The sequence below is a fragment of the Brugia malayi genome, assembly GCF_000002995.4.
Source record: "Brugia malayi strain FR3 genome assembly, contig: Bm_v4_Chr1_scaffold_001, whole genome shotgun sequence".
Lineage (NCBI taxonomy): Eukaryota > Metazoa > Nematoda > Chromadorea > Rhabditida > Onchocercidae > Brugia > Brugia malayi.
In genome coordinates this window covers 4,066,209-4,086,307 of record NW_025062475.1, presented here as the reverse complement: position 1 = coordinate 4,086,307, position 20,099 = coordinate 4,066,209, and the positions used below count along the sequence as shown (strand labels likewise).

General features: G+C 23.5%; 2 protein-coding genes across 3 annotated transcripts; both read right to left on the bottom strand.

Moving 5' to 3' along the window:
* Positions 1-1,583: 1,583 nt before the first annotated feature.
* Bm2110 lies at positions 1,584-3,278 on the bottom strand (the record flags this gene model as incomplete). 2 transcript variants are annotated; one of them, XM_043076489.1, is made up of 5 exons in its annotated part: positions 1,584-1,664; positions 1,833-2,353; positions 2,430-2,556; positions 2,941-3,085; positions 3,271-3,278. In XM_043076489.1, the coding sequence occupies 5 exons, from the start codon at positions 3,276-3,278 to the stop codon at positions 1,584-1,586; spliced, it is 882 nt and encodes a 293-aa protein (XP_042932423.1). The 2 variants fall into 2 exon arrangements, with proteins under 2 accessions (XP_042932423.1, XP_042932424.1); XM_043076490.1 differs by lacking the exon at positions 3,271-3,278 and having other exon boundaries at positions 2,941-3,081.
* Positions 3,279-7,852: 4,574 nt separating this feature from the next.
* Positions 7,853-9,245, bottom strand: Bm14712 (Nematode cuticle collagen N-terminal domain containing protein; the record flags this gene model as incomplete). The annotated part of the gene is made up of 4 exons (XM_001902609.2): positions 7,853-7,933; positions 8,013-8,536; positions 8,683-8,812; positions 9,105-9,245. The coding sequence occupies 4 exons, from the start codon at positions 9,243-9,245 to the stop codon at positions 7,853-7,855; spliced, it is 876 nt and encodes a 291-aa protein (XP_001902644.1).
* Positions 9,246-20,099: the final 10,854 nt, after the last annotated feature.

Sequence of the window (20,099 nt, the reverse complement as noted above, 5' to 3'; positions counted from 1 at the left end):
GTTGAAATGCAAATGAGAGTACAAGGAATGATTCATTTCCATTTTGTTACTATCTCATATTGTGTTGTTGTTTCTTTTTTTTTTTTTTAATTTATTCTGACGAGTTGTGTTTATATTTGAATATATTACACCTGTGAAATTGCCTTGTTAGATTTGTCTTACGTCATTCAGTTGCGAATTCCACGTATAGATCAATATAAAGCTTTATGAATTATAGAAAGTTCAAAATGCTAAGTCTTCGAACGTTGCATTACTGGGTATTATTAATTGATAATATTATTTCCATATGGTTGAGTCTGTTTCCTTCATTCTTTTTTTTATTTGTTTTTCTAAAACTTGAGTAAATTTTTTTGTTTTAATTCTTTTACTCTATCTGGTTTTATTTTATCACCATTATATTTTCCTCATTTTCTTCTGTTCTTCAGTTGTACTCATGAACAGTCCGCATTATTTGTTTACTTTTTTTTGTATTTTGGAAAAAAAAAAAACAAGTTTCATTCATGACATTATCAGTTGGGACATCAATGACATTGTCAGATTGATTCATAGTAAGTAGTAAATTTTTTTACCAATAGTAACATTTGATGGAATTTTTTTTTTTTTTTCACTGGAGGTTTAATTTTTCGTTCTGCAGAATGTCTTTATGCGTCATCACATTTAAGCTTAATGGTAATTAATTCATAAACAAACAGATATTCATTCTTAAGTTTATTCTCTCAGTATCTAGCAAGTATACTATAAAATGAATCTATAATACTCCAAAAAAAAGAAGATAATTTTATTCAATATATGCATAATAAGGGCGCATTTATGTTTATAGCAATTAAATTTGCCAATGTAATTGCAGTATATAAATATAAAACCCAACTTTTCAATACATTGCACTAGTCTTACCTTATCTTCCTACACTTATAATTTTGCAGTATTCATTTCCATTAGATTAGCTTAAAAGCAGATAAAGTATATAATTTGATAAAAAGATTTTCACGTATTTTATTATTAGGAAGTAATATATAAGCTATATAGTTATTGAAACAATATCAAATTATGTAAATTTATGCGACGTTTAATATTTCAAATTGTTTAATAAGCAAATCCTTAGTAATATATTAATAATTAAAAAACTTAAAGCTATTTCGTTTAGTCCATTTGGCTCATTATGCTATTTGACTATTTTTCAGTATATAAACAAATAGTTTGCTTCAATCATTTGAAGTAAATGTTCAGATTTAATTAGGTTAGTTTGTTGATTTATTGATTGCTTAAACTGTTTATTGATTAATTTGTCAGCTGTTTGTAAAAAAGAGAAAAGAAAGGGAGGGAGGGAGGGAGGGAGAGAGAGAGAGAGAGAGAGAGAGAGAGAGAGAGAGCATTTGTCATCCTTTTATTCTTATATACTAAATTTAATGTTACCACTGCTAAAAACAATGAAAATTTGTGATTTCTTCCAGGAATTTTTTTTTTTTTTTAAAGGAATAATGAATAATTGAAATGACAAAAGAGTAAGCTTTATGTGAAATTCATTAGCAATAATTATGCAATAAATGGGACAGTAAATAATGAATAATAATAATAAAAAATGATTATTTTCGATTTATTTTGTATGGAACTTTTGGACAAGAGCAATAGTATACATCTGGTCCTGGAATACCTGGTGCACCTACCTGAAATTAATAATTTAGTTCAATTTTTTTTCTTTCAACTTTTCATATTTATTGCTCTTCTGTTAAAATGCTACTGTTAACATTAACTTTTTACAGTTATTTGTAACAACTTTTCAAATTGATAAAATGAGTGAAAAAATTTATCTCATTATATTCAAGATCGCTTACCTGTCCTGAACGTCCATTTTTCCCAGGTTTACCATCATTACCAGGTCGACCAGTTTCACCTGGTTCTCCAGGTACACCATCCATTCCACGTTTCCCTTTTATTCCTGGCTGTCCAATTGGACCAGGTTTACCAATTTGTCCTTTTGCACCTGCTATCCTGATGCTCTTTTTCCCATCACATCCATTCATTCCAGGTTTACCTGGAGGTCCATTAATTCCTGGTTCTCCTATATTACCGGGTGGTCCACGTGCTCCTCTCGGTCCGGACTTTCCTGGTTTTCCCACCGGTCCGTTCTGTCCGTTTGGTCCTTGATCGCCCATGAGTCCATTGGGTCCTGGTAATCCAGGAGATCCAGGAGGACAAATGATACAGCCATCCGGAATATTATACATGGCAAGAAGCGCTACACCGGCTACTCCCTGAGAACCATCATTTCCAGGCTCTCCATCCAAACCATTTTCTCCTTTATCTCCCATTGGACCTGGTGGACCTTTTGGACAGTTCTTTGGCCCATTAGAGCCTGAAATGTTGACAATACGATTGGCTTATATGCAAGTTTACAGAATTCCAAGCAAACAAAAGCAGAAAAACTATACAGCATTTGTTAAATTGTTGTTTCATTCTTGTCTGAAAACTATTACTGATACTACGGATGAAAAAAGTTTTTCCGGTTGATTGGGAATGAAATTGTACAATTTTCGTCCATGCATCATCCACTAATGCCTAAAAAGAGAATAATAAAATTCTTTTTTTTTTTTTTACTGTGACATACAATCGTTCAATTATTTGAATATCACAAACTTATTTTTTTTTTAATTTTCATTCTATGGACAAAAAAAAAAAAAAAAATTTGGATTCTCTATAAAAGATTATCAAAATTATGAATCATAGGTTTACAGAAGAGCAATATTCTTTTATTTTCCATTTGGTATTTTTTTTTTTTCAAATTATTTAAAAAAAAAAAATTGCTCACTCATTCTTGATACTATTATCTCTTTTTTTCCTTGAAAGAACTGAATTAATCCATTTCAATTCTAATCCTTGTTTTCCTGAATTTTTTTTTTTTCATTTCCAGCAAAAATAAATACCATAAAGCATCATAATTACATTAAATTCTTTCATTTCGCCGATAATATCATCGTATAAATTATTTATATCATTGAAAATCACACCAACTACTATCAGTGATACTGTTATCACACTGATACTGATGCCAATTGCAAATTTAACAGCTATACGAATATTCATTTGCCTGAAATTTGTTAGCAAAAAAAAAAAACAATTTCTTTTCTTTTACCATCTTCAAATTTCTATAGCATCAATCAATCGAAACGAAAGAAAAAAGAAAAAGAAGAACAAATGATATTCAATAGATTAATGACATCCGGAATATTGGTTGACACTATTACTTTTTCTTCTTTTCCCATAAAAGCTGACCTGGACATATCATCATCCGTATGCGAAAGTGAAATAGTTGAACCTGAACCTGAGCGGAATATTTTCTCGTAAGCATGAAGCAACCTGATAATATCATTTATTCCGGTCAGCTAGTAAGATACGATTTAGTCTAAATCAACAATAACCTAACTAATATAAAATGATTTCAAATAAATTTGGCAAATGTTAATTTTATCTAAATTAGCGCGCATATGTCCATGCTTTGATGAAATGAAGCGAAATTTTCAAAAAAAAAAAAAAAATAAAAATGAAATGTTAATAAATTAAGGTAAATATGCTGCTAGGTTAGATGTAAAGAACTATCAAAAATTAGTAATTAAATTCAAATGAATGGAATTATGATGAAAATTTGAAATGATAAATTTTAATTTTAAACCAAATATTCAAAATGTATCTATTTGCTTATTAATCGATTTAAAAAGTCAAATTTGAAAATTTTCGTTATTAAATATAAGTCAAAAAAAGCAAATATAAGCTAAAAGTAAAAGTTTTGAGAAGTTTGAAGCAAATATTATTTCACATAAATTCGTTTTTTTTTTTTTTCTTTCAAATAAACAAATTTTACTGGGATGGAAATGAGATTGAAATGTAAATTTTGGAGGTTTAAATTATTCTCTAATTCATATTGATATCATTGCTGATAAGTACAACTTTATCTTTAAGTTAAAAAAGGAAAAAGAAAAAAAAACTATCAAAAGATAAATGAAAAAACTTTAATTCGTACATTAACGAATGAATGTTTACTTTTTCCTTCGGCATTTTTAAATGGGTAAGCAACAATAGTAGCATTTGTTTACATCGGGTAAATTAGGAATGCAAAATGCTTCTCAATTGTAGTTTTTGATTTTTATCGCTTAACTTTATTTCATAGAGAAAAAAAAATTTTTTTGCAAAAAAAAATAGAAAAGAATTTATCATTTTCAAATTTTTAAATTATCGCTACAATTTTGTATGAAAATCATAGATAAAATCTTATTTTTGTTTTTTGTGATTTCCAATTCTCAGCTTATTTTATTTGTGTTTATTTATGTTTATTTTAATTTTAAAGCAAAATTTTTTCTACACATCAATACAATTTTCTTTTTATTATAAGCATTGCTTATTTTGTCATCTAATTAGTTATCAATTTTGATTTAAATTAAAGTTTTTATTTAATTATCAGTAATTTACAATTTCAAATGATTAAATTGTCGTTGAGAAAATACTATGCTTATTAAAATGAATTAAAATAGCTGAAAATATTAATAAGTCTAATATAATCATCATTAATTATTACAAATTAATTATTACATCAATCATCAATTTTCTATTTCAAAAAATTTACATATCATTAAAAAAACAAAAAAAACAAAAAAAAAAAAAGGTAAAATTAACAAATATGAGAGACACTGATATGAATGAATTTATCTTAAATAAAAATTTATCAAATTAAAATTTGATTAATTATAATTTTGTTTCTTTTTCTTTCTTTGTCTCTTTGAATCTATCAAAATGAAATTATTTTATGCAACGAATTATTATTTTATAAGTCAGAATAATATTTAGTATTAAAAAATTTGATATTTTGATAAAATAAAGGAAAAATATGAAAAAGAATGATGACCAAAACAGAATTTCATTGTAATAGTAATTAGTTTGATGGTAGTATGATTGTATTACTGACGATTGCAATATGAGAAAGTATCATTCATTTCTTAAAAAAATTTTTTACACATTTCATTTTTTTAAGAAAAAAAAAAAAAAAAAGAAAAACTTAAAGGATACGATTAGATGAAAATTTAAAGTTGGAAAATGAATGTTTTTCTGGTTTCGAATTATTTTTTGTTCTAATTGAAAAAAACAACTTGTACAATAGTGATAGTAATTTGTCGGCATGTTTAAAGCTTTGTAGGAATATACTACAATTAAACCAGTTATTCTCATAATTAATTAACATAATTAAAAAATCATGATTAATTTCTCAAATGTAATCTTATCTTTAAGATTTTTCAAATCTATTTTTACTGTGCTTAAATTTTTGATTTGATCAATTTTTAATTAACACGAATATCAATAAGAAAAATGTTGTAAGACTGTTAAGCAAATGAATAAGATAATAGTTTAAAAAACTAAAAAAAAAAAAAATTTTATTTTATGAATCAATGTAAATTGTTCGTAAAACTAGTTTTAAATCAATGAAACATTACGATGATAAAAAACTGTTGATAAAAAATAATGATAAAAAATTTTGTTACAGAATGGATTTGGATCATTTTAAAATCATAATTTTTTCATCTTATCATTTTCAATTCTCTTTTTCCTTTTCCAGTTTTCTGTAAAAAAAAAAGAAAAAAACAAAAAAAAAAAAAATTTTAACAACAAAGACAATTAATTTATTTTTCTTTCTCTTTAGACTTCCTCTTTAGACTCTCTCTTTAGACCATTTTTAAACCACAAAAATTTGTAAATTTAAATTTAAATTTGAACATAAAAAAATTATACTTTTTGTCAAAATTAAGTATTTGAAAATTTTACTCTCAGATTTGCAGTGATAAAAATGTACCTTTAACGAAAATTTTTCCTAAATTTCACTCAGCTATGGCAGATAAAAATTCATTGTAGTGATTTTGTTTATTAGATCAATTTCACTTTATGATAAATAATTATCACTTTATTAGATTAATTTCACTTTATGATAAATAATTATCACAAAGTAATAATCTCTAAACGATTAAAATCACATTTATTATTTTTAAAAAACTGAAAACATTTAATTAAAATAAAAATGCATTTCATATTTTTATTCATATAAATTTGTTGAGATCACTAGATCACCTAGAAAAAATGCATTCATTGTTCATCGCTATATTTCAAATAAAAGTTTATCACAATTTTAAATTGAAAATGTTAAAATAAGAGGAGGAAATGAAAAAGGAAAATAAGTTCTATTTTATCATAAAAGTTAAATTATTCAATTTTTAGAATAAAATACAAAAAATTTGAGATAATTTTGAAAAATCCATCTATCACTACCTGAACAATTTACCTGAACAGAATAGAATACAAAATGAAAACTTTTTTTTTTATAATTCTTACTAATATTACAGCAAAAAAGAAAAAAAATACATAATTCCCTTTCATAATTTATAATTTTTATTTTATCAAATAATTTTTTGCAAAAAAAAAAAGAAATGAAAAAAAGTATTACAAAATTGTGACATTGAAATAAAATAGAAAAAATAGCTTATTGACATAAATTCTTATACTATCATAAAATTATCATATGATAAGCAGTGATCATATCATATCAGCTGAGGAAAATTGATTTCATTGTACATTTTAAATTTGTTTTGATTCAATTTTTTTTTGCTTACAAAGCAAATATTAGAAAAATAAAGTGTAAATATTGTTGCAATTTTGAAATATTTTGCAAGAATGTATTGCTGTGGTCATTTAAATGACCAATTTACATTGACCATTAATTACTAAATTCCTAATGACCAATCGGAATTTAGAAGAAAATCCCGTTATCATGATATATTATTCTTATCTTCTAAAAATATATCTTCAAATCCTATTATCAATGTTTTATGCTATGCGAAGAACATATTGTCAAGCTATCACTGATAAACTTGCTTTGTTTTAATTTTTTATTTTATTTTATTTTTATTTTTGTTTCAATTTCACAAATTCCATACAAACATTCCGGTAGGAGTGGAAAGATTAATTAGTGATAGTGATAGTCCTGATAATTAAACCTGATTTATCTGATCACCAACTCACCTGAAGCGATAAATAAGATATTTAATTGCAAGAAATATGCATGCAATTTGCATGCATGCAAGTATTAGATTGCATGTAAGTTTATTCTAGTTGAGAACTGCTATAGCCATTTATGATAAATAGTCACTGATTCACTTCAGCTTGTTTTCTTTAGGCTAATTAAATGCTAATCACTATGATTATTATCATTTTCTGTAATCATATGATTTCTGGAGAGATATCAATAATCATGATTACTGATTTTACAAGTTGTATCACTTCATCTCACATATCAGTAATGGAAAAGATTAAAGAGCAAAAAGTAAATTATTCTTTTTCTTCTGTTTGCTAAAAAATAAAATTTTACTATCATTTTATTTTTCCATTTGCAAAATTTCAATTTCCGGTACACAGTCACGCTCGTCATCAATCGTTTCTGGAAACAGGAACTGAAAATTTCAAATCCTTTACTAAGAATTATTTAAATTCATTTGTTTGCAACAGGCATAAATCAGATGCCAAGATGAATCATAATCAATTATCATCATCATAGTTTCGAACAATCTAAAAAGCAATCTGCCAGGTAATTAATTAATTGGGAAATGCTTCGATAATGAAAGTAGGAAAATTTTTTATATAGTCTGGCATTTTTCTCTATAACAAAGCATTAGTGATATATCACAAAGGTTATCATCATGTTATCATCATCAACACCAACAGCCACTATCATTATCATTTTTTTTTATCATCATCACATGAAGGTAGCACCAATAATGACAGAAGAGTGATAAGAGTGATATATTTGCCAAATAATTTCAACTTATGATCGAGCAGCATATTTTCCATGTCGTGGGCATGGACAGTAATGAGCATCTGGTCCTGGCATACCTGTGCTACCTGGCTGAAATGTTTTTTTTAAATTATTATCGGTTATTTCTAATTTTATATGAATAATTATAATTTATTATTTCAATAATTACCGTTCCAGTTTTGCCATCTTTGCCAGATTTTCCATCCTTACCAGCTGCACCTTGTGGTCCCTGTTCACCAGGTTCTCCATCACTTCCTTCTGCACCATTTATTCCAGGTTCACCAGCTGGCCCTGGAGGTCCTTTAGGACCTTTTGGTCCAACTGGTCCAACACCACGCTTACCATCTTTTCCAGGTGGACCAGGTTTACCAGGAGGACCATCTGGTCCTTGATCACCTGGCATACCTGGTGGTCCAGCTTTTCCAGGTTGTCCAGGTTTGCCATCTGGTCCTCTTTTTGCACAGTCACCCGGTACACCAATACCACCTGGAAGACCAGGTTCACCAGGTGGTCCTGGTGGTCCTGCTGGACAATTGATACAACCACCAGGAATATGGAAAGTAGCCAAAAGTGCAACACCATTAACACCTGGACGTCCATCATCACCATTTGCTCCATCAAGACCTTTCAATCCTGGATCACCTTGAGGACCAGGAGGACCTTTTGGACATCGATCAGACGATGCGCTACATTCTGAAAAATACACTGAATTATTAAATATTTCTTATCTTGTTTCATTTAGAATTCAAAATATATTGAATCTTTTACTATTCAAGAAATATGAATTAGTAATATCTATTTTTTGTTATTTTTTGTTTTTTCTTTGAGGACAAACTAACGACAATGTGCTGGGAACTGTCGTTTAGCTCGCAAAACAAGACTCTCGAAATTGCGCTCATATTTGTTTTCATTATGAAGTTCATTTGATCGAACAGATAGAATTTTACTCCATGTATCATCTGCTATTTCCTATTGTAAAAAAAAAAAAAAAAAAAAAAAGATTAAAAGATTATTTATTTTTTGAATAAAATTATGATAGATTAAATCATTTAATTGAATGAAATGAATTAATGTTATAAATAATTAAACAAAATCGTAGTTAATTTTAACAATTACTTATTTTTATGCGTATATTTTCTACATTTAATATGGAAAAGAAAGTAATGTAGTTTTGAATAAAAATTGAAATATTATTACTTTCATTTTATTTTAGCTAAATTTTTTTTTAAAAAAAGGGGAAAGTATACAAACTAAAAGATACCTTAAAGTCAGTCATTTCAATGATAACATCACTGTACAAATCATTGATATTACTAAAGAGAAAGATCACAGCAATCACTGATAAACCCATGATAAATGCACTAGCCGCCATTCCAAGTGCTATAACTAATCTTTCTGCCATCGTTACAACTTGGCGCTAATGGCAGTACTAACTTTTTTCTTTAAATCTGAAATGCTTCTTTTTTTATTTATCAACTAATTAAGTTTTTGTATTTAATTAGCGAAAGATTAGAAAAAGATTAAATTTTCTTAGACTTTTTCAAATTCACAATTTATTTGCAATCAGTGTAATTTAATGAAGAAAACATAAAAATCATTGTAAAACAGATTATTGCTAATTAATATTTATTTATCAATTAAAAACTTGAAATAAAAGAAAATCGTATTTGTATTATTTGTATTGCAAAGCAATGTTTCATTTAAATGTGTTAAATTATTTTCTTTTCAAAAAGTTAATTTTACTCGTAAAATTAATATAGCAAAGTTAACTTGAAATGGTAAGCTTAGGATAGATGAATAAATTTAAATGTATGCTATATCATTTTAATAAATACATTAAAGACTATAAAATGTGTAATACAATAAAATTTTATTTTTCAAAAAAGGAAAAAAAAAGAACCAAAAATACAATAAGCACTAAAATGCTATTAGCAATTATATTATTTAAAGTAATAAAATGTGTAAAAAATATTATTAAAAATTTTTTAATACAATTTCTGTAACGCTAAAATGAATGCATTTTTTAGTTGTAAGTAATATTTAAAGTAATATTACGTAGTCTCAGTTTAAAAAAAAAAAATTGGCCGATGTTTCCTAAATATACAAATATGATAGTTCCATTAATTAAAATTTTTACAATTCTTTCTTCCTTCTCTTCCTCACTTCCACCTTTTCATTCTTTGATTAAAATACTTTTTCATTTCGCTTTTTTTTTTCTTTTCTTTTTTCACTTAAAGAAATATGTAAATATAATTGTATTAATTGCTTGGAACTATGAAATAAACGCTAAACGCAGAAATGTGTGTATGTTAGTTAATAATTCACTAATTTTAATTTTAGGAGTGAAAAAGAAGAAAGAAAGAATAAAAAAAAAGGAAAGAGAAAGAGAAAAGAAAAAGTTTTCGGAATTTTTTGATTCAAAAGTCGTCGATCATTTAAACTTTTTTCACAAATTGTTAATTTATATAAGAAGCGGAAAAGTTAAAAAAAAAGGTACAGAGTGCAAATTTTCATTTTTTTTTTTTTTGTTATCAACCAAAAAAAACGATTCTTTTTCATTTTCAATTTTTTTTTTTTTTTTGTTTTCTCTGTAAAATTTAAAAAAAGAAATTTTATCAAATATTTATCAGGCAAATTTTACTCTTTTGGTATAAAATATAATTGAAATTTTAATTAGATGAGTTTTAGAAAAAAGAATTTTAATTATTAATTAGTCAGTTTTAACTTTATTAAATAGTAAAAAATATTTTATAAAAATAATATGAAAATAATGAAAACATAAAAGAAAAGACATAAAACAATAAATAGAGTTAAAAATTAAGTAAAAAAAAGTTAAAAATACATAGCTGATTATTCGGGAACACTTAAATAAAATAATTATATAATAAATAAAACTAGGCAATATAATAAAATTATCTAATGATTTTATATTTTTAGAATTTTCAAATAAAAAATTGAAAATAACTGGTATAATTAATTGGATATATCTCGGGCATAAAAGTAAACCGGGAAAATTGGGTAAATTTCGGGCATAGAAGATAAACCGGGAAAATTGGGTAAATTTAGGGTATAGAAGATAAGCCGGGAAAATTGGGTAAATTTCGGGCATAGAAGATAAACCGGGAAAATTGGGTAAATCTAGGGTATAGAAGATAAACCGGGAAAATTGGGTAAATCTAGGGTATAGAAGATAAATCGGGAAAATTGGGTAAATTTAGGGTATGGTAGATAAACCGGGGAACCAAGAAAATGAGCTCATTTAAAGAAAATCGTATGTAAGCAGAAAGTACTATTAATTTCAGTTAACTAACTATAACTGAAAGTGGAATGCGTTTCTTAAGAAGCGAAATTTTTTCCGTTTTTGGTCAACTGGTTCTTCTGTTTTTTAAAATTAAGAAAAAAAGTCAAAAATTAAAAAAAAAAAATTTTTTTTTGAAAGCTTAAAAATGTCATTTTTGACTGTTTGATTGATTGAATTTTTTTTCATTTACTAAAATTCCTGTTTTTTTTTTTTTTTTTTTTTCTCTTCAAAACTATGTTAATAGTTTATTATCATAATATACTGATAAGAGTAGAGCATCATCTATTCTTTACTCTGTGATATTTGTTAACTGTAAAAATATCACAGTTAAAAGTGGATGGAATTCATAAACAAATAGAATTGAAATTGTTTGTTGTAAAGTTAGCAAAATTATTTAACCACTGTTGATGACTAAGTGCAAAAGATAGGAAAAATTTTAAATTTCAATACAAAATACAATTCTATTTTGTCAAATGAAAATGATTGTAATGTAATCAAAATTGGTGAATCTTTTTTGATAAATGTATCGGTGACAAATTAATTTAGCAAATATTTATTTGTTTATTTGGTTTCTTTTTTCTTTTCTTTTTGCTATTCACAATTTTATTATAATTATCACAATTTTTAAACTTTTACATCTGATAAAAATTTGAATTAAAATATATAATTTAACATATAATGATAAAATTACAAATAATAATAGTTTTTTTATTTTTTTAAATCTATCCCTTAGCTTTTTTTTGTAATACAAATAAGCGAATTTTATTACAATTATTTTGTTTACTTAATTTTCTTATCGAACTATTCACAAATAATAATAATTTTTTTTAAGCGTTCAATTTCAAGAAAATTCATTTTTGTGAAAAATTTAGAAATAATTTTTATAAGTATTCTGTGTTATTAAAATATTTTCATAAATTAACGAACATTTAAAGAAATTTGATTTTTCAGCATTTTTTTTTTTTTATTTTGCTATTGTTGAAAGCGTAAAATTATTTTACAAAAAAATTTACATTTGCTATAGGCAAAGAATAAAATGAAAAAAAGTTATTGAAAATTAGCAAAAACTAATTTCATTTACTAATTATTCAATTTGTGTTAAAATTAATTCATTTTTTTTTCTTTCATTTTAAGGTTTCAATCGTTTTATGAAAAATTTTTAAATATTTGTAAATTATTAGTTTGAAAAATTTGAAAAAATAAGATTATGTTGTCATTAAATAAATTAATATTGTAATTATCATTAATTAAAATTGTACCTTTAATAATTTGAAAATGAATGAATTTTGAATTGTTACAAAAACATTTAGCTAAAAAATGATAAAGTTTTGCAGATAATTTCATCAAAAATTTATTTTAACGATTGATTATAATTTTTTTTTTTTTAAACAATGATTGAAAATACTACGGTAAGCGCACTGATACATATTCATCGAGAGTAAGTTATGCCACATTGCGCCACAATACAATCAGTGAAATAAATTATTTCGAGAATGAAAATAAACTGGTCGAAAATCTCGAAATATACTATTTGGATAGTATTTTCATTTCGATAAAAGTAAACTTTTTAATCTAAAATGAATAAATTTTTTTTTTGTTGTTGTTATTTTAATTATTTAAATATTAGACAAATTTTATAGAAATGTAACAAAATGAATTGAATTATAAAAATTTAAAGAAGAAAAAAGCAAATCAAACAGATAACACTATGAGGCGTTGAAATTTGTAATTAATAATTATTTTAATAAATAAAAATGAAACATTTCGTTTCTTTCTTTTTTTTTATTATCCATAAATTTAATTTTCATTATTTCATTCTCAGTTTTCTTTTTTTTTTTTTTTCAATTTGTGCAATTTGAAATGCTCAGAATTTTTTAATACAAATTTTTTTATTTTTGTTAACTGAATAGCATAATATTTTTGCAAGTATCGTTACAGTACTGTAAAGTAATAGAAAGTGAATGTTAAATGAGTTTTGGCAAATTTAAAATTTAAAATTTCAAATTCCATCAATTCTATCATAAGAATTAAATTTTTTTAAAAATAAAAGAAAGTAAAATAGCAAAACAAACAAATACATAAAGTTAGCGTTTAAAATTAAAAATAATTATTTCTCACATCGATAAATTATTGTTTTAAGGAAAATAAAATTGTTAACTTTCAATTGAGTAAATTCTATTATTTATATGAGAACGAGAAAAAACGAATTGTTTGAATTTTATCTCTTCGAAATGTCATTCTATCAATGATACTAAGATTGCATCGTTGCAACGAGAATAAATTCACTGATAATGCTGATAAGTCAGCCATTGATAATTGATAAATTTATGTTCAATCAATACAAATATTATTTGATTGAAGGAAGCATTTTCTCGATCACATTTATATGGCATTGAGAAATTTTCAAATTTTTAAATTTTGCAAATTTAAAAAAAAAAAAATATTAGCAGCAATTGCATTAATTGTTTGCTTTTGATAAATTCCATTTTTTGCATTATTCTTTTCATTTGCTTTTGCATAAATTTAACTTTAAATTTTTGCTTCTCCAATAATATTTCCTTTAAAAAATTTCATTACTACTAAACAATTTGAAATAATTAAAAATTTTACATTACAAAATGCATTCATTCATTCATATAAAATCTATGATAGAATCATTCGTTGCAAAATAATTAATTTTTTTGATTAAAATTTTGAAATTTATCAAAAATTATTCATTTAAAATTTAAATAGTAGTAATTAGTTGAATATTTGTATCTTTTAAGGCTTAGGCTTAAATTTTTTGAAATAATAAGGCTTGTAAAACAATCAATGATAATTTCATTAATTGATAATTTTGAATGATAAAACTCTCACTAATTTTATAGTAATATTTCCAAAAAAAATGTTGAATTTGATGCATTGAACCTGTAATTGTGTATGTTTGTGTTTTTTTTTTCATGAAATTATCATACAAAATAAAATGAAAATAAAATTCAGTGCACTTTTAGTAAAATTAATTGCATCGTATCTAAGCCGTCGTACTGTCTCATTTTCTTTCTTTTTTAAATTTGAAATAAACAAATACCAACAAAAATTCTTCTTTCGCTTTTTTTTTTCTTTACGTATATCAATGTATCAGCGTAATTTATTGCATATTTTTTCCTTAAAATTTGTTAAATTTTTCTTTTTACCTTTTTTTTTTTTGTTTATTTCAACGAGAATTAGTTATGTTCAAAAGTAAAAGTTTTAATTATATTCAAATAAATTAATGATACGTATAGGTTAATTCAAATAATTTCAAAAATTTTCTTTAAAAAGCGTAAAAATATAAATTAAAAATTTTCAAAAAAAAAAAAAAATTTCTTTAGAAAAAGTAAAAAAATGAAAGTGATACTGATAACTATCAATGCTTACTTTTACTGATATGATAGTTATCAATCACTTATAATTATTAACTTACCAAATGCGCCAGACTGAATGCGCCGCATGTTACAGTCACAAAAATATCTTTGTAATTCATATTGCTAAGACTAACAAAAATTCCAGTTGCTAACATTTCAATTTCGAAATCAAATATACTTAATAACTCTGAGAAATACTTTATTTGTTGTTGTTTGTGTAAAGAATTGCTTCGATAATTTTTAAATTCCACGAAATGCCTATGGAAATATTTAAAAAATTTTTCATATCAGTCAATCTAATAAAAAAAATTTTTTTTTAAAACAAATATTAATTACAAATTTATAAATTTATTTCAAAAATATATTTAAAAAAACATAAACTATTTGATTTATTAATTCTAAAAGAATGCTATGACATAATTTAGCAAATATTAAAATACAATAATTTTTTAAGAATTATAAAATTATTCAATTGATAATTATTGATTAATGAATGAACAAATGAAGAGCTATCATTAGATTCAAAAATTCAAACATTTAATTAAATTAAAAACAAATTAATTAAATTAAAAATCAAAATTAATTAACTAATTAAAGTTAAAGTACTATTTCTAAAAATTAGATTTAATTGCTTAAAATATACAAAAAATAAGAATGAATTCATTACTTTTTCTCTTTTGCCCTACTCAATAATAAAACTCTTTCATTCTTAAATATTTTTATCAAATTAAAAATGATTAATTAATATAATTCTTTGATTAAACATTACATTTCGCTATGACAAAATAAAATAAAAAGTCTTTTTCAGTGCATCATAAAGTGAAATAAATATTTTTAAAAATACAAAAAAATGAAATTCTTTTTTTTAAATATCAAAATGATTTTTTTTCGTTTGAATAAACTATCAAGTAAATCTAAAAATTTTTATTTTAAAAGATGATTACATTGATATCAATGATATTATCACTTTAGTATCAATGATATTATCACTTTATCACATGAATATATCAGAAATGAATTAATAAATTGTACTGCTCCGAAATGAAATAATTGAAATTTCTTGGAATGCATTTCATTAAATGAATATTTATATTTTCAATTTATTCAATGCATAATTCAAACATTTTGCAAAAAAGGTTTTTCAACTTATAAATCAATTTTTTAAACTCTGTTTATTAAATTTTGAAATTTATTTCTATGTAAAATTAATGATTCCATCATTGAAATTTCATCTATAATTCATTCCGACCAATAAAGTTTAAATATTTTTTCTTTAACCTTTATATACACTTAAAAAGCATAGCAAATTACTTGTTGAACACAAATTGCATCATATCATACTGTTTATTTGCACATCAAATTGCTTATTTGCACAACAAAAACAGAACAAATTTTTTTAACTATTTTAAAACAAAATAAATAATATTTGAGCATCTCTTATTACTTTCTTTGATGTTTCATTCATTATACAAATTAAAGAAAAAAACAATTTATTTCAAAAAAAAACTATTAAATAATTGAAAAAACTTAAACATAATTTAATAAAATAAGAATGAAATGAAATTCAAAAAAACTAAAAACAATTTTGTTTTTTATAAAAAATAATCAAATCTGAAAGGCATTCCATCATTTAATTTTATTTCCAAAATGGGTTCTTCTGCATTTAGTTATACTAATAAAATGTCGCATTATTTGCTTTTATAAAAAAAAAAAAGAAAAAAGGAGAAAAAAACGATTCAACGATTATAAATTTTGTTGCATTGAACAGAATTAAATTTAGAAATTCTTTGAAAATATTTTTCGTTTCTTTTTTATTTTTTTATTTTTTTAAAGCAAAATTATGGCTAATTTTAACTATCATTTAAATGTGAGCTTTATTTAATAATGAAAAATTCATTCTATTCAAATATTTTTTTTTTTTTGCTTATTTAGCTAAGAAATAAAAGTAAATGCTAAATGGCGTATTATTATTATTATTTGGCGTAAATTATCCCATAAAAAATGAAATGAAATGAAATAAGAAATGGAATTTAAGTTCTTTAATTTCAATTATTCAAGTTTTGCTTAATGAAAGAAATGAAAGAATTTGCTAAATTTATTAAATAATTCCGATAATCTAATTATTCTAAATAGTTTTTTTCTTTTCTTTTTTTTTTCAATTTGAAGAAATGGAATAATTTTTGTCATCCGAAAAAAATGATAGTTAAATTTGCTGATAAATAAAATTATTATCATTCACTCTCGAGAACTTATCATTTTGTAGAATCAATCTTTACCGCATTCTGATCAGATAGCAAACAACATTTAGAATTATATTAATTCAAAGAAATTTATGCAATTTCTTGAATGTTACAATGAAAAACAAAAAATTTCTTTTTTTTAGATTTTTTAAATCGAATCCGATTGAATTCCACATAATATTTAAATTTTCTAAATTCTCGAAAAAAAAGGAAAAGGTCACATGAAAATTTATCTAAACAATGATTAAAAGAAGAAAAAAATCACTGATATTCTTGCAGTTATCTCAAAACTGGGAGTAATTAATAAAAAAATGAATTAATTAACAAATTAATTAATCAATTAATTATGGATCGAATTCTAATCAATCGTATTTCCTAGATAAAATTTAAAATCTTCCGCACTAATTAATTATTTTTAGCTTATGAAATTGACTAGAAAGAAGCATCAAAATTGTTTGATTAGTTTGATCTAAATAATTTTTTTTTTTTTTTGAATTACATTTTTCTTTTGTTTTTTGTTTTGCTTCGATAAAGAATTGAGTTTAATAATTACAAATGAAATTAGCGCATTTAATCTTTTCAATTCTTTTTCTTTAATTCCCTTTGTTTTTTATTTTTTTTGTGTTTATTTTTTTTTTTTTTTTAATAAAATTAAGCAATTTTTAATGCAAAGTTTGTTTAATAAATCATTAAAATTTGTATTTATTTCAAATTTGAATATTAATATGAAAATTTCCAAAAACTTTTTTTTTTGCCATCTATGATTTAAAATAAAACTATTCTTTTTGCAAAAATTTTTTTGAATTTAATTTTTCTTTTTTTCAAATTTATTTCAAGAACAGAAAAAAAAAATTATCACTTACTATCATATGTCAATCAATTTATGCATATGCAATTTAAAAGATAACTAGTATGATAATGTGAGGAGGAGAGAAGTATAACTGTTAATTAGTAAGGTGGACATTTTGTTGACAGTGCGACATTTGGTGACAATAATTTGAAACCATTGACGAGATGACAAAATGGACAATGATATTAGCTTGATTAGAAATAATTTCATCTTCGATTTCGACTCATCCTCACTCTTAACTTTCTTCTTTCCTCTCTCTATCTCTCCTTCTCTACCTCTTTCCCTCTCCCTCTCCCTCTCTCTCTTAAGTTTTAAGTAAATTATATTGAAAAGCTGATTTCAATCTTTTTAAAATGATCACATACACATGGATACATTTTTAATACTTTTTAATCATTTCAACTTATTGAAATATACTTTCTTTGAATTCTTACTTTTACATTCATTTAATTACAATTCTTTTTTTCTTTTCCATTAATAAAAAATTAAAATTTTCATTTAATTGAAATTAACTCAAAACTAATTAATGAACTATTACGCATAAACTGAAAAATTAGTCATATAACGAAATAAATTACATACTAATAACTATTAATGTTAGCATAATTAGCAATGCTTTTTAAAATATTGGAATGTAATTATTATCAATAATCAAATTTGAAACCAAAAACTGAAATTTAAATTAAGTAAAGCAATCAACGATCATTTTTTCATCTAATAAATTATCGAACCTTACGCTTAATTTGCATAATTAATAAAATTTAAATAAAGTATACTCCGATATTTTGCATAGAAATAGATTATATTACAGTGAAATTTTTGTATTCTCAATGTTTGCTATAATTACAATCAAAAAAAGTTGACAATTTCTTGATCAGTACTGTCTTGTTATTTTCATATTTATTCATTTGTCACTTTTTAAAATCATCTTACCAAGTTATACTCAAAATTTTCAAAACGGATTGAATAAAATTGATTTAAACTCATTTAATTTTTGGAAATCTTTTTTTTTTTTTGTTTACCTCTGTTTACATTTCAGATGTTGGAGGTGATGATAGGTGGATTTTAATTTTAGAAAATAAGTTTCAATTTTAAATCTTTCAATTTGTGTTGGAGGTGATGATAGGTGGATTTTAATTTTAGAAAATAAGTTTCAATTTTAAATCTTTCAATTTGTGTTGGAGGTGATGATAGGTGGATCTTAATTTTAGAAAATAAGTTTCAATTGTTGAATCCTTCAATTTTTATCTTATTTCATTTCAAAATTATATTTTAAATCTATTAAATATGTTTTTTTTTAAAAAAAAAAATCAAAGAGAAAGTCGAAAAAATTTATGTTTCTCAATTCTGAAACTTATTAAACAGTTTTTTTAATTAAAATTAATTAATTTTTGGCATTATTATTAAGATTCAAGATAGCCATAGCATTTCAGTGAATTTATTTAAATTATTTTTATTTTATGGAAAATCAAATCATATTGTATCATCCAAAACAACAAAATTACTTTTATATTACTTTTTTTAATCTAAAATTTAATTTAGCATTCTTTTTTGTATTTTTTAACACTTTTTAAAATTTTATAAAGTTTTAAGCTTAATCTTTAAATTAAGATAGTATGCAAGCTAATAAACTTCGCGTTAGCATTTTCAGAAATAAAAAGCGCTAGAAATTTAAATATATTATTTTGCATTGAATAAATGACATTTATACGAAACGAATATAATTAGTAGAAAAATGAGTGAAATTTTATAGTCAAATTTTAATTTTAGTGTAATTGAAATTTTCATTTTAGTTAGATGACATTCCATATAGCTGTACAGCAGTTATTTATATATTTCACTAGTTTGTTGCAATATTAAAATTAAAATTTTATATGAAATTAAAATTAAAATTTGATATGATAAAATGTCTTAATTAATATTATTTTTGCCATATTTAAATTAAATTTAATTACCAGTAAAAAAATTTAGTAATATTTTTTGCTTTATCATTTGTTCAAAAATGTTAATTTAATCAGAATTAATAAAATTTTAGACAAGAAAAAAAGTTATCCAGAAATTGCAGTTAGAGTAAAAATAGAATTTCTACTTATAGCACATTTGAACGGATGTTTCAATCCGGATCAGTAATACAATCCCGCAAGAAGAATTCTTCAGAAATTGTATCCTTTAAAATGTCACTTTTATTTTTTTTTTTGAAACAAAAGTTATGAATTTTAAAGAAATTGCTGAATTATTCAGATCTGAACAATAAATTAATAAAATTATTAGAAAAGTGATTTAAACTTTCCAATTCTTTGTTTTATTTATTAGAAAATTCAATATTTTCTTGTTATATTTATTAGCAAATATTTTTGTGATAATACTTTGATTAATTCTTTTGATCCCAATTAAATTAATTAAATTTTCTGATCACTAATAAAAAAAAAATCACCCACCATGTTAGGAAATTATTATTACTTTTATTCTAGAAATCTTTCCA